This window comes from Podarcis tiliguerta, assembly GCF_965153285.1.
Source record: "Podarcis tiliguerta genome assembly, chromosome: Z".
NCBI classification, from domain to species: Eukaryota; Metazoa; Chordata; class Lepidosauria; order Squamata; family Lacertidae; genus Podarcis; species Podarcis tiliguerta.
In genome coordinates this window covers 20,339,702-20,365,092 of record NC_139553.1, presented here as the reverse complement: position 1 = coordinate 20,365,092, position 25,391 = coordinate 20,339,702, and the positions used below count along the sequence as shown (strand labels likewise).

At 44.5% G+C, this 25,391-nt stretch overlaps 1 protein-coding gene and 1 long non-coding RNA gene across 3 annotated transcripts in view; one reads left to right on the top strand and one right to left on the bottom strand.

Annotated features, from left to right (window-relative positions):
* LOC310669768 overlaps positions 1 to 25,391 on the bottom strand; it is a 571,559-nt gene that overhangs the window by 59,390 nt on the left and 486,778 nt on the right. The window lies entirely within an intron of this gene.
* OPHN1 (oligophrenin 1) overlaps positions 1 to 25,391 on the top strand; it is a 117,590-nt gene that overhangs the window by 15,671 nt on the left and 76,528 nt on the right. Inside the window, exons 1-4 of one of the 2 annotated variants that reach the window (XM_083423578.1) lie at positions 8,227 to 8,324; positions 21,218 to 21,313; positions 22,671 to 22,732; positions 23,031 to 23,102. In XM_083423578.1, the coding sequence (XP_083279704.1) occupies positions 22,727 to 22,732; positions 23,031 to 23,102 (78 nt within the window). In that variant the 5' untranslated portion in view covers positions 8,227 to 8,324; positions 21,218 to 21,313; positions 22,671 to 22,726. Of the gene's footprint in view, positions 1 to 8,226; positions 8,325 to 21,217; positions 21,314 to 22,670; positions 22,733 to 23,030; positions 23,103 to 25,391 lie in introns of those variants that run through there. The other variant, XM_083423577.1, reaches the window with a different exon arrangement.

The following is a 25,391-nucleotide window of genomic DNA, read 5'->3' as shown; positions in this document are numbered from 1 at the left end:
TGCCTTAAATCATATGTGAACTGTTCCATGGCCCTTTTTGGGTGAAGGGCAGTATGGAAACATCTTAAATACCTGACAGAAACATATGCTTGGAACCTCGTTGTGGTGAGGGGAAGGTGTCTGGGACTGGGGTCTGCATTGTGTGGGGTTAAATGCCCCCTGCTAAAGCATCTCCAGTTCCCAACTACTAGTCTGGAAGTGGCCCATCCTGTTTGAAAAGGGTTGTTGGGGTGATGCCTGGATCACCAGATAATCAGTAACACCAGTGCACATAAGTCCTGGCCAATGCACAAACATTCATTGGATTCCAGTTAAGGTTCAGTTTTGCTCCGTAGCAACCCATTAGAGCAGGGAATAAACCCTACACAGTGAAAACCACAGTGGTACCCACTGCATAAATCTGAACTGTGATTGCAGTCTAATGAACATTGGTGCATTAACTAGTTTTTAGTAATGGTTATTCATGAATGTCATTGGATCACCAGATTAACAATGGTTATTTGCAACATCCAGTTTCATCCCTAAGTAAAGGCGGGTTATAAGGCAATTCTTGGAGTTTGTGGATTGCTGCATAAATTGCATCCTACAGAAAGAGTGCTGACTTTGAAGAGGCTGAAACTTAGCTTCTCTGTTGTGTGCAAAAACATTGAGAACTTTTTTTTTGACAGCTCTCCATTGTCGTGAATGCAAAAAGAAATTGCACCTAAAAGTTTCTGGAGGGCATGTGGGGATATAACGTTCAATGAAATTGTCAAGAGTGGAATGTGGGGTTTTGTTATGCTTTATTTCCTTTCACAGTGGCCAAGGGATCCTTTCCTTGAATTTTGCAAATTTTGCAAATCCTCCCTTTGGTGGTCTTGCCTCTACAGACTTACCACTGCCTGTTTTTCCTGAAAATCCCAGTGATACCCTCAGCTGTCATTTCCTGTAAGCATTTCCTGTAAGATGTTACTACCCCTTATGTAAAGTTTTTTCCCCTACTTTTTTTTTTTAAAGTGTCCTTGTTTGCTTTTGCAGAACACAACGAAAACAATAAAAATAGCTGTTACAAGCTCATAAGAGCACCCTCTGAGTTAACGATAGCACAGAAGGAGAGGAAATGTGATGTCGCATCATGTAATCGATGCCGTAAACCAGAGGTGAAATTAGCTTGCTGCCGCTGGGTGCAGAGCCGAGAGGGTGCTTCAGGGGCACCACAACAAAGATATAGAAAAGAAGGCGAGAGGGCACCAAATTTTGGAGTTGCATAGACACTGCTGAAATTTGAGACCCCAAAGTCAGACCTCAAAGTCCTCCACTGTGTGAACAGTATTTTAGTAATAATAAGACCCTCCAGATTCTTCTGTGAATCTCTGGAAGAGTCATTTTCTGATTGTCTTGTCTCACATATGAAAGAATTGGTTGCTAAGCTGTGTGGTGCTGTGGTCTAAACCACAGAGCCTAGGACTTGCCAATCAGAAGGTCGGTGGTTCAAATCCCCGCGACAGGTTGCGCTCCCATTGCTTGGTCCCTGCTCCTGCCCACCCAGCAGTTCAAAAGCACGCCAAAGTGCAAGTAGATAAATAGGTACCGCTCCAGCAGGAAGGTAAACAGCGTTTCCGTGTGCTGCTCTGGTTTGCCAGAAGCAGCTTAATCATGCTGGCCACATGACCCGGAAGCTGTCTGTGGACAAACGCCGGCTCCCTTGGCCTATAGAGCGAGATGAGCGTGCAACCCCAGAGGTGTCTGTTACTGGACCTAACGGTCATGGGTACCATTACCTTTTTAAGCTGTGTAAGAAGAAAGTAGACCTGTCTTTTCTCCAGCAGCAGAGTCTTTTAGCTCCTGTTTGTTTGTGGCGTGATAAGAGGGCTGTGATACCTTGTTCTATTTTTGCTAATTTTTGAGGTTTGTTTTTTAAGGGATGCTTTCTCTTTTATGCAGGCTCCTCTGGTGACTGCTTTCATTGTGTCCCAAAGGAGCAGTTATAATATTGTCTATGTCCTTTTATTTAAAGTAGTTTTGGAGAGTTCTTGTGAGACTCTCTGATTGATTGATTGATTGATTGAGTTAGGATGGGACTGAAGGACTATGTTGTGCTGGTTCATGTTTCCTCTCCTATTTTAAGGGTAGCTTCTACTGGGGCGTGATCTGTGATTTTGTTGTTACCTATAATCGTTAACTCAATCAAGGGAGTCAGGCCTTGTGTGGGCAGAATGCTATCCAGTCTGGACATTGATTTTATTTTAATATAAAAGGATGGACTTTCTGTAAACAAAACCAGTCTCCACCCTGCTGTAGCCAACCTCTACAGCTTGCTGTAGTTCAATTAAAGCTCAGGGGGAAGATGTCACAAGGGAACTGATCTCTTGGAGCTTTTATTTTCTTTTACAGCCGAGACATCTAGGGAGGCTGGAAAAAATGCTACTGGAAAGAAATCAATTCCCCCCCTCCAATGGTCACCTTGAAATGATAAATTAAACTTGTCCCCCTCCCCTCAAAACACCAAAATTCAGAAGAAGTTTAAAAATGGTTCAGAAACACCACAGGAAACCACTTTTGCATGGGAAGGAATCTTTATGAGAAAGGGAAGGACTGGGTTAGGCACAGCCCCAATTGAGAGCAGTTCATCTTTTTTTTAAAACTGGGGATTCTCAGAGCCGGTGGCTGTTGGTGCAGAACTTTAGGAAATGAGTCTTAAGTCCAGGAAATCTCCTGTGTTGAAGCCTGATCCCTTTGCTGCAATGCTTCTGGCTCAAAACAGCCGAGGTCCTCCCAAGACAATTTTGTTTTGTTTTCTTGCTGCAAAGGCCTTTTAACTCATTCTATAGAGTGGGAAGCTTGTGGCCCCCCAGGTGTTGCTGGACTCCATCTCCCCTTATCCCTGACCACCTTGGCTCCTGGGAGCTGAAGTCTAGAGGCTCTAGGGGGGGAAAGAGTTAGATGCTTGAACTTCTTTTTTTGCTTTGTGAATATATTGGGAGTTTAAAAATTATACTTTTTTTTTTGCTTCTTTCACATGCAGATATAGATGTGGGAAAACTGGTTGCATCATGCCACAATTACAAAAAGGGGGAGAGTTACTCCATCTCACGTGCCACATATACTGCCTAGTTCACATTTATAAGAGCTTGATCTTTCAGTGCGGCAGAACCCTCACTCTGGAACTCCCTGCCTATTGACATCAGGCAGTCAGCTTCACTGTACCTTTTTCGGTGCAAAATGCACCTGGTGCCTGACTACCATATTTTTCGCTCTATAAGACGCACCAAGTTTTGGAAGAGAAAACAAGGGGGGGAATTTCTGAATCCCATAAGCCAGGACAGCAAGTGGGATCACTGCGCAGCGATCCGCTTGCTGTCCTGGCTTATGGGATAGCCGCGTGCAGCCTCTCCCGGGCAGCGGGATGAAGGCTCCCACTGCACGGGAGAGGCTGCGCACAGCTAAGGCTCCCCCAAGAGCTGCACTCCCTTTAAAGAGTGTGCGGAGTCTTGGGGGCTTTTCCCCAAGGAGGGAGAAGGGCAGCTCTTTAAAGGGAGCGCTGAGCAGAGCCTCCCACCTGCATTTGCTCTATAAGATGCACACACATTCCCCCTTTTTAGGAGGGGTAAAGTGCGTCTTATAGAGCGAAAAATACGGTAGTTCTGGAGGAAAGCTCCGTTGATGGCTACTGGTCAGGATGACTGTGCTCTGCTTCCGTGGTCAGAGGCAGCAATGCTTCTGAATACCAGTTGCTGGAAGATAGGAAAAGTGTTGCCCTTGTGTGCGTATTCTACTTCCTGGTTTCCTAAAAAGGTCTCTGGGTGGCCACTGTTAGAAGAGGATGCTGGACTAGATGGGCCATTGGGCTGATCCAGCAGCGCTCTTCTGAAGCTCTTATCCACATGGTGTTCCCAAAGCCCCTCCCTGGGGTAATGATCCATGTGGCAGGCATTGCTTTGAGAAGCCACCTGTGGCCTTTTGCCACGCTAAAGGTCTTTGCCCCATAGGCCATGGCACTGCCTGCCGTGAGTCAAAATGAGTCACTGTTAACTCTTCCAAGTTGATCAGCCTGCCATAGGGAGGACATAATGTTTATACTGGCTTCCTGGAAGAGGAGAGACTGCTAGTCTCCTTTTCAAAACACCCCTTCTGACTTAAGTGTTGTCTTTTGGGTTGAAGGTGATCATTACTGGAGCTGGTGGGCTGCTTCCAAAATTAGCATCCTCCCTCTCCTCCTTCTGCCTGTCTCCTGTCTTCCTTGGTCATATCTAGTAGAACAAAAAAAGTGTGCTTTGAGGCTTGACACTCCTCCCTCCCCCACTCTCCAGAATTGGCAGACGATGAAGTGTGGTGGCCTGGAAGTTACATCATGACCAGAGTCTGCCCCCCCCCAGACATGTAGGGAGAAAGGAGGAGGAGGAAGGGGTTAGGGGCTGCCATGGTCTGCCATAGATGTGTCTCTATTTCTGCAGAATTTCCTGCAAGAATTTGCTTGCTGCATCTACCAGGAACCAGCTTTTACCAGCACGGTATGATCACGTCTTGCGTGGGGGTTATGATCTGGGAATGGCATGTATACACAAAAAAAGTGTATTATCAAACTGCCTGCTTGGAATTGCCCCCACGCGAACAATCTTACATTTCCAGAGCTGTGTGCTGAGAGGACTTTGAGAGCATCTCAGAACCCAGTAAGCAAGCCTGAGAGGTTAAAAGCTCTTTCTCTGCTGGGAAAACCCTGTGCAGAAAGAGCTTTCAAGCTCTTCACCTTCTGTGTGTTTAACTTGTGTGATTTCAACTGGGCAGCCGTCAACCATGTAAGGCTGAAATCACACAAGTTAAAAGTGCGTAAGGAGTGATTGAACTGTATTGCTGGACAGACACATGTTATTGTTCTTTATCTGAAAGCAAAGTCCCCAGCTCTTTTGATGAACAACACATGTGAGCTCTTCCAAGGATAGAAATAGTGGCCTAGGTATAATGATTCTTGAGAATCTGGCCTGATATCCTGTAGAGCTGCTGCCAGTCAGTGTTGACAGTACTGAGCTTGATGGACCAAAAGCCTGAGTCAGTATAAGGCAGCTTCCAGTGTTCCCACTTTTCTGCTTATAAACACATAAACAGACTAGGAGCAGGTCACAGTGTTCTGTCTCTTTGCTATTATTTGAAGACCTTCCATGGGCTAATGCATGGTGGAGTTCTCTGAAGATGTTGCTAAGCCCTGTATCTTTCTTTTAATGTGGGATGTACTGGACAACGTGTTCTCTGGTGCTTGTGAGCAGTTTGGTGACCTCATGTCCTTCGTGAGCTGCATCTTGGCATTCTAGAACCAAGATTTCTGCCAGCAGATTTTCAGCCCAGCCTGATGAGTTCCAGCTGTTTGTGGCTTTGGAGCAGAGCAGTCACTTTTGTCAAGTGTGAACTGTCGATAAGACAGAGCCATAATACCATTATACAAATCTACAGTGCAACCACATTTGAAGCACTGTGCACAGTCCTGGTCGCCTCACATTAAAAAAGGATATTGCAGATTTGGAAAAGGTTCAGAAAAGGGCAACCAGATCAATCAAGGTGGTGGAGTGACAACCCCCCCCCCCCGAAGGAAAGGTTGCAGAGTTTGGGACTTCTCATTCTAGAGAAAAAGTGACTAAGAGACAACACAATAGAAGTTTATAAAAGTATGCATGCCATGGTGAAAGTGGATAGAGGGGGAAAAAATTCTCCCTCATAATTCTAGAACATCTGATGAAATTGAAAGTTAGAAGATTCAGGACACATGAAAGGAAGTACTTTTTCATGCAGCACATAGTTAAGCTGTGGAACTCCCTCCCTCAGGAGGCAGTAATGGCCACTGACTTGGATGGTTTTAAAAGAGAATGAGACAAATTCATGGAGAAGAGGGCTGTTGATGGTTACTAGCCACAGCTGGAGGCAGCAGTGATTCCAAATATTAGTTACTAGAAACCACAGGAGTAGAGATTTGCTTTTGTGCCCATGCTCTTCTCCTTGGTTTCCCAATGGGGCATCCTGTTGCCTAATTGTAAGAGCGGGGTGCTGGAACAGGGAGATGGACCATTGGCCTGTTTCAGCAGGCTCTTCTTAGGTTCTAAGGGTTAACAGTGGAACTTTTTGATATTGCTCCTTCTCTGTATGTTTTGCTTTCCACTCCAACAGCGATGCGTTGAGCATGGGAAGGAGAGAGCTGAAGTTTTAGTGAGTCCTCCCCACCTCAAAGACACAGCTTGGGTGTGCCTTCTAACACTTTCTCAAGGCAGCTTTGCAAAGAGGCTGGTGGGGCTTTGCATTGCGCAAACAATGAAAACACACGCTTCTGTCTAGGGTGCATGTGTTTTACTTCCTTGCCATAAAATAATGAGACTTTGCCTTGGGAAGAACGTAGCTGAGTTTACTTGGATATCTCATTGAACTGCTTGTGAGATTTCCCACTTGGCCAGGATGACTCATTTGGCTTCCTGCCTTGGTTTGTCCTGCGGAGAACTCTCAAGGAGGAAATTCTGAAATCGTCCGCCTTCTGCAGTCTTGAGGAGAAGTGGTTGCTTTCTATAATAAGCAGAAGTCTTGCAGGACCCCTCTTCAGTTTTGCATGTTGCTCTAGGCATTCATTGGAAGATTATTATTATTTATTTTATTGGTCACCTTTTTGCCATGGTAACTCAAAGCAACTTACCTACCTACATTAAAACTAGGGGTGCGGTGGGGAATACAGTGGTACCCCGCAAGACGAATGCCTCGCAAGACGGAAAACCCGCTAGACGAAAGGGTTTTCCGTTTTTCGATGCGCTTTGCAGGACGAATTTCCCTATGGGCTTGCTTCGCAAGACGAAAATGTCTTGTGAGTCTTGAGATTTTTTTTTCGCTCCCCACCCCCTTTTTCTAAGCCGCTAAACCGCTAATAGCCTTTTAGCAGCTAATCCGCTAATCCCTTAAGCCTTTAATAGCCGCTAATAGCCGCTAAACCGCTAATAGTGCTAATCCGCTAAGCCGCTAATAGGGTTGCTTCACAAGACGAAAAACCGCTAGACGAAGAGACTCGCGGAACAAATTAATTTCGTCTTGCGAGGCACCACTGTACATTAAAACGTCCCTCCCACACTAAAAGGCCATATATAAAGCCAAAGACCTGGTTGGAAGGGAATGTTTTTGCCTTTCTCCTGAAGATATTATTAATATCACTATTAAATTTATTAATTTTGTATACTCCCCTTCATCCATAGGTATCAGGGCAATTCACAACAAATACAACAAATACAATAAAACACAAAATACATAATAAAAACAAGAACAAAAGAAAAACACAAAGAGATAACTCCCCTCCTCCCATATGTAAAGGTGATGCTTAGCAAACCTCACTGGAGAGAGAGCATTCTGTAAGTGGGGAGCCACCACGGAAAAGGCCCTGTTCTCGTGCTGCCGCTTTCCAAACTACTGAGGAGGGGGGCATACAAAGAAGGGTCTCAGATGATGATCACAGGGTTAGGGTAGTTTCATGTGGGGAGAGGTAATGCTTTTGAGGTATTGGGGTTCCAAGCCACATAAGACTTTATAGGTCAAAGCAATATCTACTTTGCTGGTTAAGCAAGGTTAAACTTTTTTGGTTCAGCTCACCTGTTTTGACATTCTGTTTGTTTGTAATGTTTATCATGTTTTCAAAGACATGAGACATGGCAATAGAATGTTGCAGCCCTGGATACCGTGGGGGAGGAAGGGCAGGATAGACTGGGTATATGCAATTTTTGTGTAGATGCAGAAGCCTTGGAACCAAATTCCCACATAAGTTGTGATCCTGCGGTATTTAGTTTTAACCAACTCTCCAGGGTTTCAGGAAGGAGTCTTTCCTAGTTCTACGTGGAGAAGTCATTAGGGGTGCTTCTGAGTGCTAAGCAGATGTTCTGTCAGTCAGCTGCAGCCCTTCCACCTGTGCTCCTTTGAAGAAAGATGCCAACAATGCAGAAGTCCCTAGCAGATAGCCTTTGCTTTTGGGCAGTCTGAAGGGCAGCCTGCTGGTGATTGATTTTCTTTTGTTTGCCTGTTCCAGCTTCTAGAAGATATTTGGGTTGGACTGTAACGACATAAGGTACTTTTGCATCATGTAATTGTGTTGCTAAAGGTTGCTGTGGCTGAAAACAGCATGAAGGCCAACGTTTGCATCTTCTCTCTCTCTCTCTCTCTCTCTCTCTCTCTCTCTCTCTCTCCCTCCCTCCCTCCCTGTGTGTGTGTGTGTGTGTGTTTAATTTTGGCTCTAATTAAGCCCAGCATATTTCTTTACACAAGAATGTTGCACCTGTGGTCCACATATGCTTAGCAAAGAAGAGGAATCAGGAATGTTCCTAAAATAATCTGACACGGTAGGTCAGGAAGCCCTTGCCTTTTAGGAACAGGCATGGCCTTAACCAGGGGTAGGCAACCTAAGGCCCGGGGGCCAGATCTGGCCCAATCGCCTTCTAAATCTGGCCTGTGGATGGTCCAGCAATTAGTGTGTTTTTACATAAGTAGAATGTGTCCTTTTATTTAAAATGCATCTCTGGGTTATTTGTGGGGCATAGGAATTGGTTCATTTACCCCCTCAAAATATAGTCCGGCCCCCCACAAGGTCTGAGGGACAGTGGACCGGCCCACGGCTGAAAATTGTTGCTGACCCCTGGCCTTTATTGTGTGGCTGATTTCCCCCCCCCCCCGCCTCATGGGAGCCTGCCAAGTCAAGGCTGTTCATCTTAACCAAAGGGTTAACTAACAACAACAGCAGCGGCAAAAAGAAAGAAAGAAAGAAAGAAAGAAAGAAAGAAAGAAAGAAAGAAAAAAAGACGGACGCCTATTGTGTTAATAGGCACAGGGCCATCCTAGGAAGTCCCCAGGAAATATGTCTGGAATTTACAATCCATTGCTTTGGTACGGTTGCTGTTCTTCCTTGGCATGAAAAGTTCTGTGTGTGCAGTGCCCTTTCTCAGGTTCTGTAGCTTGTATTTTGTTTAGCATTAACATTTCAATCTGCATGTCAAATGTAGTGTGCATTACAAATCTCCATTCCCCCCTCTCGTGTGTGTGTGTGCGCGCGCGCGCACACACACACACATATGTATATATACACATACATACGATTGATTCATGAGTACAGAGAATTTGTGTGACAGCTCATCAGTCTTCCGACAGTGCAAAGCCCTTTCTTTGCTGCTAGAGCCTTTCTAAATTGTTAAGTGTTGCTGTTTTCCCCCCATGCATACTTTAGTCTTTTTTTTTAAAAAAAGGATTTTTGTACAAGTAACATTGTTGGCATCCATCTGTCTTGGGAGGCAGTGGAAGAGTGTTCCTTTGGGGGTGAAGTCAAACCGTTGGAGTTACAATTCTTGCTGTAGCTGAAGAGACCAATACGGGAGAGACATGTTTTATTGCAAGTAGGGTAGATGAAGGTGTCCAGTTTTGCCCCCAGGGTTCAAGTTTGTTTCTTTGGCCCATGTTAGAAGAGCCCTCCTAAATCAAGTCAGTAGCCCATCCAAGTGCAGCATCTTGTCCTCACAGTGGCCAACCAGATGCCTCAATGGGAAATCTGCAAGCAGGACCCGATCACAAGAGCAACTCTCCCCTCCTGTGGTTCCCAACAACTGGCATTCAGAAGCACTGCTCCCCGCAACTGTGGCAACAGAGCATAGCAACCATGGCTGATCGCCATTGATAGCCGTCTCTTCCTCCATGAATTTGTCCAATCCTCTTTTAAAGCTATCCAAGTTAGTGGCCATTTCTGCCTCCTGTGGGAGGTAAATTTCATTTAGTCAAGTCCTAAGCAAGGTGGAGCGCATCAAAGCTCTTTTCACACTAGGTCTGACCAGGGTTACCTGGTGCAAAAAATAGTTTTCAAGCTTTCCACCTTGCTTGCTGGGCCAGTTCTGAAATTCCTGGGGGTGCTCTCTCCCCCTTCATACCTAGCTGTGGGGCAGTTCCAATGGTTTGATTATAGCAATTTTCTTGCATATGTGGAGCCCTTGGAACCAATGTCCCCAATTAAGAAGAGATTGTACTGTATTTGAACATTGGGGATTCCCCCCCCCCTCAGATCAGTGGCTTACATATCCTTCTAAGGATGAGACAGCTAAAGCTGTATTTTGGTCAATATCATTTTTAAAATTTTTTTTTTTTTTAGGGGAAAGGGCTAAACTTGCCGGTGTGATGTTACTTTCTTGCCTCAAATCTTCTCAGAAACTCTTGGTGGTTTGGTGGCCAGAATATTAAGGCTAAATATACCTGAGGCCAAAACTCTTTCCAAAAATAACCTTGTGTGTACAGTTCTTTGATGCAATTATGATTTTAAAAGTGAACCCTGCGGCACTTTTTAAGCATGTTGGAATAGGGATCTGACAGACCAGGGTTCAAATCCCCACTTAGCCATAAATCTCACTGGGTGTGACCTTTGTGCTTGTCACTGCTGCTCAGCCTAACATACTTCACAGGGTTGCTGTGTGGATAAAATGATGAGAACTATGAAATGCCACCTTTGAGCTTCATGGAGCAAAAGTAGGATATAAATGCAATAAAAAGTAGAAATAACGAATGAAATTGGGACATAAGCATTGTCAGGCACTTTATTGGATTTGGCCAGGGATAGGCCATCTCATATTTTTGAAATGTGGAGCAGAGTGACAGAGTTCGTGCTGAATGTGGCTTGACTTCCTTATTCTGCTTATGTAGCACCTTGCACCCATGTTTGGATAAAGGTCTCTTCAATTTCTCTCCATTGCTTTCTGTTGCTTCCTGAATCTGCACAAGCCCCTCTGCTAACTTTAGATCAGGAGTCAGCAAACTTTTTCAGCAGGGAAATGTCCACTGTCCCTCAGACCTTGTGGGGGGCCGGATTATATTTTGAAAAATAATAATAATGAATGAATTCTTATGCCCCACAAATAACCCAGAGATCCATTTTAAATAAAAGCATACATTCTACTCATGTAAAAACACCAGGCAGGCTCCACAAATAACCCAGAGATGCATTTTAATTAAAAGGACACATTTTACTCATGTAAAAACACGCTGATTCTAAATCCGGATTTAGAAGGCGATAGGGCCTTAGTTTGCCTACCCATGCTTTAGAATCTATAGTTTATATGGTCCACCCATCACATACATGGTCATCCCCTTGGCCTTTTGAAATTGTAGGGTCTCCCCACTAGCACTGTTTTACTCCATCGGCCTGCGTCGTCTCAGGCCACATGCCCACTTAAACTTCACATCCTTTCCCACTGCATCCGTAACTTTGGATCTTTGTCATATCCAGTTATTATCTTTTAATGATATTCATTAACATTGTACAGTGGTGCCTCGCAAGACGAAAAGAATCCGTTCCGCGAGTCTTTTCGTCTTGCGGTTTTTTCGTCTTGCGAAGCAAGCCCATTAGCGGAGTAGCGCTTTTAGCGCTATTGGCAGTTTGAGGGCTAAAAACGGCTTTTTAAGGCTTAAGGGATTAGCGGTTTTGCTGCTAAAAAGCAGCTTAGCGCTTCAGAAAAAGGGGTTTTGGAGCGGGGAAAAAACCCCTCAATTTTTTTTGTCAATTTTCGTCTTGCGAAGCAAGCCCATAGGGAAATTCGTCTTGTGAAGCGCCTCTGCAAACGGAAAACCCTTTCGTCTTGCGGGTTTTCCGTCTTGCGAGGCATTCATCTTGCGGGGCACCACTGTACTTTCCATAGTATGTCCTGTTCCTGTTGCTCTGTCGTGGTCCAGTTCTCCGCTCCATAATGCCATCACAGGTAACAGGCACATGCTAAATACTTCGGCTTTCAAATCACTGTGCTATAATCTCTTCTGGAGGGAAAAATATCATATGACAGAGCATGGGAAGTACAGATTCTATCCCATATGAGCATTGAAGGAAAGGACAATGGGCCTTTTATTGGTGGGCTGCACTCTGGAAGTGTCACAAGGAGCTTCATTGTGAGTAGGATTGAGTCACAGATGGTGCTGAGGATGGGAGACTGCCCTACTTTTCGCCCAGCGCTTGTTGGCCTCTGAGGAGATGGGCCACATGGGCTGCAGAAGGGGCAGCAGCTGTTCCCTTCCAGGAGGACTTTGACCTTGCCTGGTGGAGGCACCGTTGACCGGCTTCCATGCCTGCCTCTCACACATCATTTTCAGAATGAGAACAACAGGGAGAAGAATATGCCAAAGAGGGTTGGGGCGAGAACACAGCCCTTTTTCACACTGCTCTTTATAGGGAAGGCGTCTGAGGATGGGCTCTCATATCAAGGGTTTCCCATTGTAAATACAAGACGTTAGACTAGATGGGCCATTTGCCTGATCATCTTAGGTCTTATTTTTCTTACAATTGACAGAGACTGAGTCTTGTGAAATCTAAAGCATAGGAGAGTACCCTCTTGCTGAGAGCTAAGAAGTTCTGGTGTGCACAGTGATTGGAAAAAAGGCAGAGTATAGATTCAAGAAAATAAATATATAAAACTAAGCACCCTGCACCTGTCTGCTGTGTACGTTGAACACAAATAGTGCATTTGCTCTCTGGAATGCAGATATAATCAGTTTTGTTTCTTTCATCAAGGAAGCAATCTAATCCCGCAGGGCCATTTCCTCGTTCCTTTGCTTGATTAATCTGTAATTGTCTGTCCTGCAGTGGCTTCTGGCCATGACGGGCTTTTCAGAAGGCTTAATAGGCTGTTTAATCTTACAAAATATCTTACTGTATTTGTTACAGAGCAGTTCTACCCCAAACACAGTCTGTTACATGTGCTGTCTGAGTTAGGATATGTTTTGGTGGTGGCAGTGGACTGACTGCTAAAAAAAATAACCCACAGGCTGCTTACATGCTTTAAAAGCAAATTGTCTGCTTCACCAAGCAGAAAAGAGATATTGCAGAGAAAATGTGGGTGTTGGGCTTTGCAACTGACATTAAACTATGGAACTCCCTCCCACAGGAGGCAGTGACGGTCACTGTCTTGGAAGGCTTTGAAAGATGATTAAGTATAAGAACATAAGAGCCTTTATATGTACCACCCTTTTCCTCCAAGAAGCTCAAGGTGGTGCCCATTTTATCCCCACAACAACCCTGTGAGGTAGGTTAAGCTGAGAGGTAAGGATTGGCCCAAATAGGCTTCCTGAATGATTGGGGATTCAAACCATAGTCTCCCCCAGTCCAGCATTCTTAATCACAGCACCATGCTGGAGGGCTGGAGTGGTCTCTACAGCTGCCACCTTCTGGCTTTTGGCTGCTGCTCTTCAGCTCCCCAGTTATTCATGTGCCACCAACATCAAGAATTCATGACTTTAATAGGTTGTCTGTGGGGCTTCCTTTGAAGATTGTTCCACTATCTCTTCAATTATTGGAAAAACCTCCTTGCTGTCTAGTCCATTCCTGAGCATGGTTCAAAATGTTTAAAATACTTTACAGTTTAGGAACCAGGTACACCAAAGAGAGCCGTTTTCAGTGCCACTCAAAGCTGTGTTTATTCTCCTAGACTTATTATTTTTAACAAGCTGTAGCATATTAAATCTTGATTCCCAACCCCCAAGTATTTTATCTTGTTTGCTACTCTGGAAACTCTGCTGCATGAATAAATACTCTGCAGAAAAAAAATAGCTATGCAGTTTTCTCTTGCATGCATACAACAGCACATGAAAGGATGTCCTGGGGCTGAGCTCAGCATCCTGGAGCCTGAATGTGCATTTGTGTATATGAAGTACACAGTTCCAAGCACAAAAAGTCATGCTCCAGACATATTCAGTAAATTATGCCTTTGCTTGAGGTTCTGGCAACAGGTCTACAAATTTTATCGGTTTTCGTTCTCTCAGTTCCTGCAGCTGGCCCACTTTAGCTGGCTGGTTGTTTTAAAACAAAAATGTGTTCTCTCCCTGCTCACTAGGCAACTGTAATTTATCTCTAAATACTAAACGCCTTAAAAAAATTAGAATGCTCATCTGCTCAGGCTTTCTGTAGGCTTAAGGGCCTCATTTATAAGCATGATTGCAAGTGTGTGTTTCTGAAACACACACACAATTTCCCAAGAGGTTTGTGGCTACAGAGTTGTTTTTTGCATTTATATCCCACCTTTTTCTCCAAGGAGATCAAGGTGACCTACTTGATTCTCACCCTCCTCATTTCATCCCCACAACAATCCTGTAAGGTTGGGTTAGACTGAGAGGCAGCGACTGATGTGTTTTCGTGATATAGTAGTATACAGTGGTGTCTCGCAAGACGAAATTCGTTCCGCGAGTTTTTTCGTTATGCGAGTTTTTTCGTCTTGCGAAGCACCACTGTGTATTGACGGTTTCCCATAGGAATGCATTGGCAGTTTTAAAAAAAAGGTGCAAGACGTTTCGTCTTGCGAAGTAAGCCCATAGGGAAATCCGTCTTGCGAAGCAACTCAGAAAACGAAAAACTCTTTCGTCTTGCGAGTTTTTCGTCTTCCGAGGCATTCGTCTTGCGAGGTACCACTGTATAAATATTCTGGGCCTTTTTTCAGCTGGAACTCACTGGAACTCAGTTCCTAGCCCCTTTCAGGTGGGCGCTCTTACCATTATAAGAGAGCAAGGGAGGCGTTCATGGTGAGTTCCGACGCCTCTTTTCCCAGAAAAATAGCACTGTGAATACTTATTATAACTAAATAAATAAAATATAGTCTACATGATAAGGGAGCTAACTGGAAAAAGGCTCAGTATGGGAGAAAGGAGAAGAAATGTGCTTTAATTACTGCATCTTCCCCGGTTCCTTGTAGAATGAGTGTGTTTGGTTTAAAAAATGTTCTGGGGTGCAATGGGAGGGCATTTGCTGAAGTCTGGACTGTTTCCCCACCGCCATTGTCTTAATCAGATTAACAGCCTGCTCATAAACTCCAAAAGGCCTAGGCAACTGGGATGCTAGACAGCTTTTCATATACTGTATATTTTTTCCACAGGTTGTTGCCAGGAATCCCACTCACTCCTCCTCTCCTTGCCTCCTCCTCCTCATCTCCAACCCCCCCCCCCAGCTGTCTGAGTGCAGATGAAGAGCAGGCAGGGCTTGTGCAAGTAGAAATTGCCAAAAACACCATATTTATACATATGTGGCTGGAACAATCCAACCGCGTGGAAACCAAGTGGGAACAGCATGTGGTGGGATTGTGTCTCTTTCCCCCCTTCCCGCCCCCTTTGCAACCTGGTGTGTGAAAAGCTTTTCCATACCCATTATGTCATGTTGCATAAAAGCACAAATTTTGTAAGATCTCTCTCTGATAAAGGAGGGGCCAATTACCTTGTTGTTCTACATCCCCCTTTCCTGTGTGTTTTTCAGGGATCTCTCCCCCCTCATTTTAAAGTCCCGGCTCATGCCAAGACAAATCTGACTTGGCTAAGTATGTGTCTATTAAGAGTATAATCCCAGTGCAAATGTAACCTCTGTCATACTGGTTCACTGATTTTTTGCAGCCGTTATACTTGAGTTACTGCTGGACTTTTTCCACACGATCCAGAGTCAGACTTTGGAACTTGCTCCCAGAGGAGGCAGTGATAGCCACCAATTTGGATGGGCATGAAAAGAGGATTAGACAAATTGATGGAGGGAGCATCTTTTTTAAAAAACATACCTAAAAGATGCACAAAAATAACCTTTTTATAGATGGATATGTTCAGGACCGTGTACTCTGTTAAAAATGCGCATACAAAATTCATGTTCGGTTTTTTTGTCCACCTTTTGTGCATTCTTTCAAAAAACCTGCACAAAAGTGACTGAACAAATCTAAGACTGGAGAACCAAAGGAGCTGAAGAAGGATCAGAAACAGTTGCTTAGCTCACGTCCATGTTCGGCAACTATAAGTGGACTTAGGGCGCATTTTTACAATTGCAGCACAAGTTCTATAAAAAGGATACCATTGTAAATATTTTAACGAGAAAAAGTTAGAGATTTAAGAGCGCTTCTTCAAATGCACTAATACACCACATCTCTCATTGTTTGGTCATTCTCTTCCCCCCCCCCATCCACCCCCTTTCCAGCTGTGGGAAGAGAATTTCAGTCCCAATATAGTCTTTTTGCTTAACTTGCATAATATAGGAACAGGAAGTGAAGCTCTAGTTCAGTCTTAGCATGCCTTTCTTCCTTCATATCTCTTTCTCTCAGTGGCAAAAATTAGAATGTGGAATATACATCTATGGCACAGTAATAGTATTTTAAATTTGTTGCAGTTCTGAGTGTTCCTATGTTTGTTTTCACAAACCTGGGGAGATCCTCCAAAGAGCTGCAAAAGGCACTAAAGGACAACTGGAATGATAAAAGCTACCAGAGGAAAGAACGACAACGGACCGGGGTTTTTACTGTTTCAGTGTCCCAACTAAAGATTAGCAAGAACTTTCTGACAATAAGAACTGTTCGACTGTGGGATGGACTCCATTGTAAGCTGGTGGACTCTTTCCATGGTGGTTTGTAAGCAGGTGTTTGGTGTCCATCTGTCAGGGGTTCGTTAGCTGTGATTCCTGCATTGCAAGGGGTTTGACTGGATGACCCTTGGGCGTCGCTTCCAACTGTGCAGTTCTATGCATCTTAGTTTACCAGAACAAAAACCCCCAAACACAAGGATGGTGATAAGGCTGAACTTCAAATTGTGGATGGTTGGAGAGAATTCCCCCGCTTGCTTTCAGGGAGAGGCTGGGTGTTGAGCCAAAGCATAGTTTGTAGTCCCAGTGTGTGGACTCCCAGGGAAAAGATGACAGCCATTAGGTGACATTATAGAAGTTTATAAAATCATGCATGGCATAGAGGAAGTGTCCCCCTCCCTCTCATAAAACTAGAGGTTGTTGATTCCCAGTGATGCTGAATGTTGGAAGATTCAGAACAGATAAAAGGAAGTAATTCTTCACACAGCACAGAGTTCAGCTGTGGAACTTGCTCCCCCAGGAGGTAGTGATGGCTATCAACCTAGATAACTTTCAAAAAGGATTAGACAAGTTCATGGATAGGGCTGTGGAAGGCTACTAGCCACAATGGCTGTGCTCTGCCTCCATAGTTGGAGGCACCTGTGCTGCTGAATACCAGTTGCTGGAAACCATAGAAGGTGAGTATGCTTTGGTGCTTGAATCCTGCTTGTGGGTTTCCCACAGACATCTTGTTGACCACTGTGAGGAGAAGAAGAGGACGCTGAACCAGATGGGCCATTGGCCCAATCCAGCAGAGCTCAGCTGCCACACATCACTGAACTAAGCTTTGGCTCAGTGTGTGGTCTGAATCTGGAGCTCAAGTGCTTTGTTCCTCAAATGTGACTTTAAAACTTGAGGTTAAGGAGGACTGCTTAACCACAAGCCTAGGTTAGATTATGCATAAAGCCCAAACCTTGGTGTAGTGTGATGTAGCAGTTGAACTACAAAAACTGAGATTTGAGCTTCCTCTGTCATTCAAGCCAGGCTGTGGCTCTTCTTGGACGTTAATCCATGGTGGTAAATGAATGAGCCTTAGGCTCATGCATGCTTCCAGTTCCACAGCAGCAGAAAGGAGATCAGAAACATCTGTGTTGAGTTACCCACACCTTCCCATTTATGTGTTCCTGTAAACCATAGTGTGATGTAACGCGCTGTGGCCAATCCTAAAATGAAAGAAGGGGAAGATGTGATCCCAACGTAAACCTGAGCCCATTGTTGTAAGGCTATGCTTTGGATCGGACCAATGGCTCATCTAGTCCAGCATCCTCTTCCCACAGTGACCAACCAGATGCCCATTATGGGAAACATGCACGCAGGATTCAGGCACCAGTGCCCTCTGCCCTCCTGTGGTTTCCAGCAACTGGTATTCAGAAGCATTGCTGCCTCCAACTGTGGAGGCAGAGCACAGCCAGTTGACACAGATCAGCAGTCAATGGGGGAAGAATCGATTCTTCCATGCCCTGTGTAATTTTATGGAAGCACAAGGTGTGGGGGATGTGCAGCCTGTCAAATGACTTTAGAAAAGGATTACACAACTCAGGATTAACCAAAGTGTCTGGAATTTCAGAACGCTGTGCAAAAACGAAATTGGAGCCTTAAGAATAAAAAGGCAAGATGCTTTAGGAAAGCAGAAGGGAAAGTAAAGTATAAAGAGAGGGGAGTCAGAAGGGGAAAGTTAGCATGAGCAGATGTGTGTATGAAGTTGAACACAAAAACAGATGATGGGAATTCTGTAGCAGTCTTTTGGCCAGACAAGAAGCTTAGTTATGTAGTATTATTATTTCATTTTTATCTTTCATCTATCTATCTATCTTTCATCTATTATTTGAGAGAATTAAAACTAAATAAGTTCTGTTAAAGATACAGGTAATAGTAACAATAAAAACATTGCAGCACAGCAAATCTAGTAAGGTAATAGTTGCGTACAAGGTTAGTGCTGTGCCATAGATATGTCCTCCAACTTCCTCTCAGAAAAGCCTTCCATGCCTCATTCTTCTTACCAAATTTTGATGAGGGAAAGATTTCAAGCTTTAACATAACGTTGGGAGATAACACAGTGTGTTTCTTTCCCAGTAAATGTAACCTGTATTGCGACGCCAAGGTACCCTGTGTTTTCTTTGCTTGATTGATGCATTTATATACCATTTTTTTTGCTCCAAAGATAGGCTAAAAGACAGTGATTGGCCCCCTGCAACTCAAGTGAGCTTCTTTGCCAAGTGTGGGATTTGAACCCTGGTCTCCCAGAACTTATTCTGACACTCTAACCACAACACTACACTGACTTTCATTTGTGCCACCTTCAGGCCGTGTTGTGATGCATGCTATGACATCACAGCATGGGTTTGGCAGCAGCAGATGTTATGAGGCAGAGGCTGAGTTAGCAGCTCAGGCCCTGAAGACAGCAGGCATGGCCATGTCTTGCTTCTCACTGTCATGAGAGAGCAACTGTAGAGAGAATTCTGCTGCCCTCACACCCTTGTTTTCAGGTCTTTGGTCTTGACCAAAGGACCTGGGCGTAAAAGCTGCGTTCCCAAACTTTTGTGTGGGGGGGGGGGGCATCATCCCCAATGCCACCACACTACTTTACTACACCCTATAAAAAACATTATTCAGAAGTGGAGGAAAGTCACACAGGTGTGGTATTTTATGTTCCTTTTGTTCTTACTTTTTCGGTTTATTTTGTGGTTGTGTGTATCTTATTGATTTGTTGGTTTGTTTGTAAGTACGCCTAAATAAAACGTCTTAAAAAAAACATTATTCAGAAAATATCAACACAATAAAATTCAAAACAGGAACACCTATTCAAAATCCGATCAAAATGATTTCATTTAACATAACTGATGCAGCGATACCAGGTTTTCAGTCTGATAGTCATTTACACCTCCAGCACCTCCCTGCCGCCCCCTTGCCTCTCAGGATTTGAGGTAATCCCACTGCTCCCAGGGGTGCAACCCCCCCCCCCCCACTTTGGAATCCACTGTTCCAAAGTCTGCACCAGGCTGATCTTTATCATTATTGGTTCAATGTACCCATTTTTTATTTATTTCAGGAATAATCCCCAAGTTGTCTGGAATTAGATCTTTCAGACCAAGCTTTTACTCTGTCTCAGTTTCTGGGATCCAAAATCTGTTTGTTTTATTTGTGCATCTCTCTTTGCTCTGGAGCCAGGGTGAAGAATAATACTTTGATCTTCCTCCAAGCTCACAAGGAGGGGGAACCAAATGAAAATGGGTGTATTCTGTGATGAAGGGCCCAGTTTAGCTGGACTGGCTCATTACAACCCTTTCTCTTTTCATCTTTATGTTGTTTTAATGAGAGACCAAAGGACACAAGCTGCTCTTCTCAGGCCTACACTTTGTAAAAATCGACTCGGCAAGCAAATAAATCATGGAGGTTTTGCTTCTCGGGGCTGCGAGCTGAGGCAACCATACGCCTCAACACCGGTCATTGAAAACCACAGAATGGAGGGCGGGGAAGCTGTTGTGGTACTTGACTCCTGCTTTCGTCCTTCCCACAGAGGCATCTGGTTGGCCACTGTGGTGACAGGATGCTGGATTAGATGGGCCATTGGCCTGATCCAGCAGGGGTCTTATGTCCTTATGCTTATGAGCATTATGTGACTTTCCTTCTGGAAATGTTTTGATTCCCACAACAACTCAGTGAGGTCTGTTCGACTCAGAGTTCGAAACCTCCAAGGTGCGAGGCGCATTTTGCCACTGGCGTGGGTCCATTTGTGTCTATGTGGAGATTTCTGGGCACCAGGCTGGCGACTACAGATTAAAAACCTCCGCCTTAGTCCATAGTCAATACCATTTCCATTTCTCCTGTGTGTGTTTCTCCTTCTTGCATACTGGGACAAGTGAATTCGTTGTAAGAGCAAGCTACTGTCAAGCAATGTAGTTGAGATCATAGAATTGAAGGATTGTAGTATTGCAAAGGGACCCCCGGGGTCATCTAGTCCAACCCCTCAGTGAACAGGCATTCCGTTCCGTTGTAACCTAGTTTTAAGGCACTATTTGGCGCCTAGCTTATATATCTTGAGATTCTAACCCTGGTTAGACTGAGAGGCAGTGACTGCCGCCCAAGGTCTCACCCAGTGGACATCATGGCCAAGTAGGGATTTGCAACTGGGACTCCCAAGTCATAGTCTAAGTCACTCTAACCACTACACCTCACTGGCAGTCTGCAGCACAAGATGGTCACAAAACTGTATGCAGTTTTATTTTACTGCTGGCACAGCTTAGTGGAAGGCGTTTCAGGGGTTGGTCAAGTAATTGAATGGGGGGGGGGGAATATTATTGAGGCTACAACAACGATGACCTCCCAACATGTTTGATGTAAGCATGCCTCTTTTGACTGCTTCCCCCACCCTCTGACCCGTTTTTGAGAGCCTATGTGGTGTAATAGCTGGTATGTTGGACTAGGACCTGGGAGATCTGGATTCGGTTGCCACCACTCAGCCATGAAACTCACGAGGTGACCTTGGACCGCTCACTGCCTCTCAGCCTAACCTATCTTGCAAGGTGGTTGTGAGGATTAAACGAGAAAAGGGAAAGCCATCTCTGCCACCTCGAGCTCCTTTAAGAAAAAGGTAGAATAGAAATCCTATAAATAACAATAACTTTAACACAAAGGTCTTTTCCCCCCACTAGAAAAGCAGCAATGTGAGCAACCATGCAGCAGTGGACTCTGGACCTCTTTCCCTCCTAATCTTAATGTTAAAGTTTAATAAGCATTTCTCCTTTGTGTGCTGCGCTTATTATTTCGGAGGAAAGTGTGGAATCCAAAAGGTGCTCCAAAAGTTTCTACAGATTTTAATTGCCAGTTTTTTCATACTTATCTCTGCAACCTTTCCATCTTTCCTAGATTACTCCTTGGCTGTACAGAAATTCTCCCAGACTCTCCAGTCGTTTCAGTTTGACTTTATTGGGGACACCCTGACAGATGATGAGATTAACATTGGTAAGTGCTTCCTCGTGTGTGTGTGTGTGTGTGTGTGTGTGTGTGTGTGTTGCTTCTTGAAAATGCTGACACACTAATCATGAAGTTCCTGGGAAGTCCGTTATTGATAACATTCCTGGATTTAGGACACTTCATCGCATCCTTGGGTGGTTTCCAACAAGTGGTATTTAGAAGCATCGCTGCCTCTAACTGCAGAGGCACAGAGCATAGCCTTCATGGCTAGTAGCTCTCAATAGCCCACTCCTTCTCCATGAATTTGTCCAGTCCTCTTTTAAAGACAAGCAAGAATGTGTGCAATTGGCAAAAAAGCTGGGTTAATGAAAACCAAGCTAATTTTGTGGGGGGGGGGCACCCCTGCACTGTTTCCTTTAAAAGCCATTTGGGGAATTATCTGCCTCTAACTGCTGCTGTTCCACCAGCGGTTTTGGAGACTGGAAACTGCTGCTACGGTGATATGAGAAGCTGAGGGCTCTGATCAAACGAGCTGGAAAGTCTTAGCACTCTTGGAAAACTCTGGAAATGATAGGAAACAGGCAGATAGTGTCATGCTAAGATGAGTCAGAGGAAGAGCAGGAACACAGGGACAATCCTGAAAAGTCATGAAGATTCCACTGTCTTATCTTTGTTTCAGCCTTGTGATGTATGACAGGCATGGGGACATAAATAATGGCTCTGTACTTAAGGTGGTAGACTTCCATCCCCATCTCCTTCAAGGCATTCTTGTTGCTGCAGGATGTTAGTTCCAACTGATCAAACCTTTTGGCTCATTGTTGCAGCATGCAAGAGAGATTGAAGGATCTGTCATTTCTGGTCAGACCACTATCGTAGTTCAGTTAAGAAATCCTTGGCATAAGAACATAGCAAGAGCCTGCTGGAGCAGGCCAATGGGCCATTTAGTCCAGCATCCTGTTCCCACAGTGGCTGAATAAATGCTCCAGTGGGAATCACAGGAGCAGAACCTGAGCACAAGAGCCCTCTCCCCTCCTGTGGCTTCCAGCAACTGGTATTCAGAAGTATTGTTGCCACCAACCGCGGAGGCAAAGCCCATCCATCCACAGCATCCCCCTCCCTAAATTTGTTCAACCCTCTTAAAGCTATCCTGATTGGTGGCCATCACTGCCTCCTGTGGGAGGGAGTTCCACAGTCTAACTATGCCCTGCATGAAGGAGTCATTTTCTTTTATCCGTCCTGAATCTCCCAACATTCAGCTTCATTGGATGTCTGTGAGTTCTAGTGTTATTTGGGGTGTGTGGCATATACAACTAAAATAAATAAAACCGATCTGTGTGCTGTTGCAGTACATAATTTGCAACCCCTGAGAGTCAGTCCCAAGTAACTCATTTTCATTCATTCATAGCCGAATCCTTTAAGGAGTTTTCAGAGCTGCTTCAAGAGGTGGAACTTGAAAGATCAATGATGGTGAGTATAGGCCACCCTTTGTTCCTCCATTGGCATAATTACATTTAAGGGCTATAGTCAAAGTGGGTGCATTCAGATTGAATCCAAATTCTCACTCAGCCTTGAAGTTCACTGGGTGTGACTGGGGCCCAGTCACCACCTCTCACCTAACCTACCTCACAGGGTTGTTGTGAATGAGGAGGGGGAGAACCGTGTACACCACCTTGAGCTCTTTGGAGAGAAAAAAATGGGGATTGAAATGCAATAAATAAAAGTTCATTAATTATATGTTGCCTTGCTTTCTTACTTTTATCTACAGGTGCAAAATGCTAGTGATTTACTGATCAAACCACTGGAAAACTTCCGCAAGGAGCAAATTGGATTCACCAAAGTAAGTTAATTCCCCCTGCCCCCTTCAATTTTTACTTAGGAACTTATTTGTATATTTATATATTTAGCAATTTATAGAGCGCTAAAGAAAAAAGGGAAAATAAAAGAAAAACTTGTTGCATAAAGTATTTACATAAAAACATTTACATAAAAATATGACGTGGGATATTTACATAGAATAGTGTAATATGTTTATCTGCTGAATACAGATAAAACCAGCAGAATTTTTTAAAAAACCAGGTATACAGCCAACTCCTGATTTACACATGTCTAATTGACAGGTGATCATGCGTGCGTGGCGCCAAACCTGGAAGTGACCCAAAAGGCATCTCCAGGAAGTGCTGAGAGGCACTTCCTGTCTGGAACCCTGAAGAGCTTCTGCCAGTCAGTGCAGACAGTGCTGAGCCAAATGAACTCATGGTCTGACTCAGCATAAGGCAGATTCCTATGTTCCAGGTGGCAAAGACTAGGGCAGTGGTTCCCCCAAAAATTCAAGCCTCCCTGCCCCCCAGTTCCATAAACATGCCCCCAGTGCTACCCTACCTTATAAAAAGCATTTGCATGACCCACTAAAGAAGATAATAACACAATGGAAATTAATTGTACCTTGCTTCAAAATCCAGTTAAAACTATTGAATTTAATGAATTAGAGCAAAACTAATGCTCTTGATCCAATGATACCAGCTTTTCTAATTCTGATGGTCATTTACATATCCAGCTGCCCTCCCCCACCCTTTTGCCTCTTAGCACCCGGCTAAGTGATCTCCCCTGACCCTCCTGAAGGGGCATTACCACCTGTTTTGCAAACCATGGGTCAAGAGCCATTGTTCAAATGTAGTTGTCTGCTGGTGTAATGAAGATGGAAAACCATTCTAAATTCATCATTAAAACTTTATTACAGAAAATGCAAGCAGGGTCAAAGCACTCTCTTCCCCGTCCCCTCCGTAAAGCAGTCTCTCATAGAGTGTAAAAGTTCGCTTTGTCCAGTACCAAAAAGTCAAAGTTCCCCATTAGTCAGCAGGCTAAAGCAATTGGCTGTGGACCAGTGCTTGAAATGGAGACTTCTTGGCGAACACACAAGCTTGGATTCAGCCCAGCCCATCTGGAGTCATTGACATTTTAAGTTGCAGACAATAACGCTTGACACTTCGCCTCCTTCCTTGTCTCTGTTTCCAGACTTCAAAAGTTTAAAACAAACTGCCATAGTGGAAATAATGCTAAGGCTGTTGTAGCTTCTCTTTGGGTGTTCACAAACAGGGAAGTGAGTGTGACCACACTCATTTGCCCCTAAGAACGTAAGGAGAGCCCCACCAGATCAGGCCAGTGGCCCATCTAGTGCAGCATCCTACTGTCACAGTTGCCAGTCAGATGCCCCAATGCAAGCAGGATCCAAGCACAAACCCCCTCCCCATCTGTGGTTTCCAGCAGCTGATATTGAGAAGCATTAATGCCTCCAACTGTGGAGGCAGAGCATATCCATCCTGGCTAGTAGCCATGCATAGCCCTCTCCTCCTCCATTAATTTGCCTATTCCTCTTTTGAAGCCATGTAGTTTGGTGGCCATCACTACCTCCTGTGGCAGAGAGTTCCACAGTTAAAACTATGTGCTGCATGAATAAGGACTCCCTTTTCTGTGTCCTGAATCTTCCCTGGATGTCCATGAATTCTAGTGTTTTGGGACAGGGAAAAAACTTTCCTCTACTCACTTTCTGTGTGCCATGCATAATTTTATAAACTTCTGTCATGTCACCTCTTCTTCACTTTTTCTCTGAGCTGAAACCTCTCAAACGCAGCAACCGTTCCTCATGTGGGAGTCATGTTAAAAAAGAATGTAGTGAATATTGCAGTTGTGCAAATTAACAGCACCAACTTCTTGCAGAGCATTCATTGCATCGTTGTTGTTTTTTTAAAAAACTAAATTCCATAGCACATGGGCGGCAACAAATTTAGTTTATCTTAATTGAAACATAGGAACATAGGAAGCTATACCGAGTCAGACCACTGCTCCATCTACTCTGAGGGCAGCAGTTGCTTTCCAGGATTTCAGACAGGGTGTATCTCACAGGAGGTGGTGGGGGATTGAACCTGGGACCTTCTACATGGAAGGCAGATGCTCTACCACTGTGCTATGGCTCTTCCCCCTAAAACAGATGTGTCAGCAGTGGGATTCAAGCCCACGCCTCCATACAGAGAACAGAACGCCCAGCCCCACTCGTGGGACGGCTCAGTTATCCTCCTTGAGTCTAGCCACCCCCCTGCAACGCAGGAATCATTTTGCTCAACATGGCACT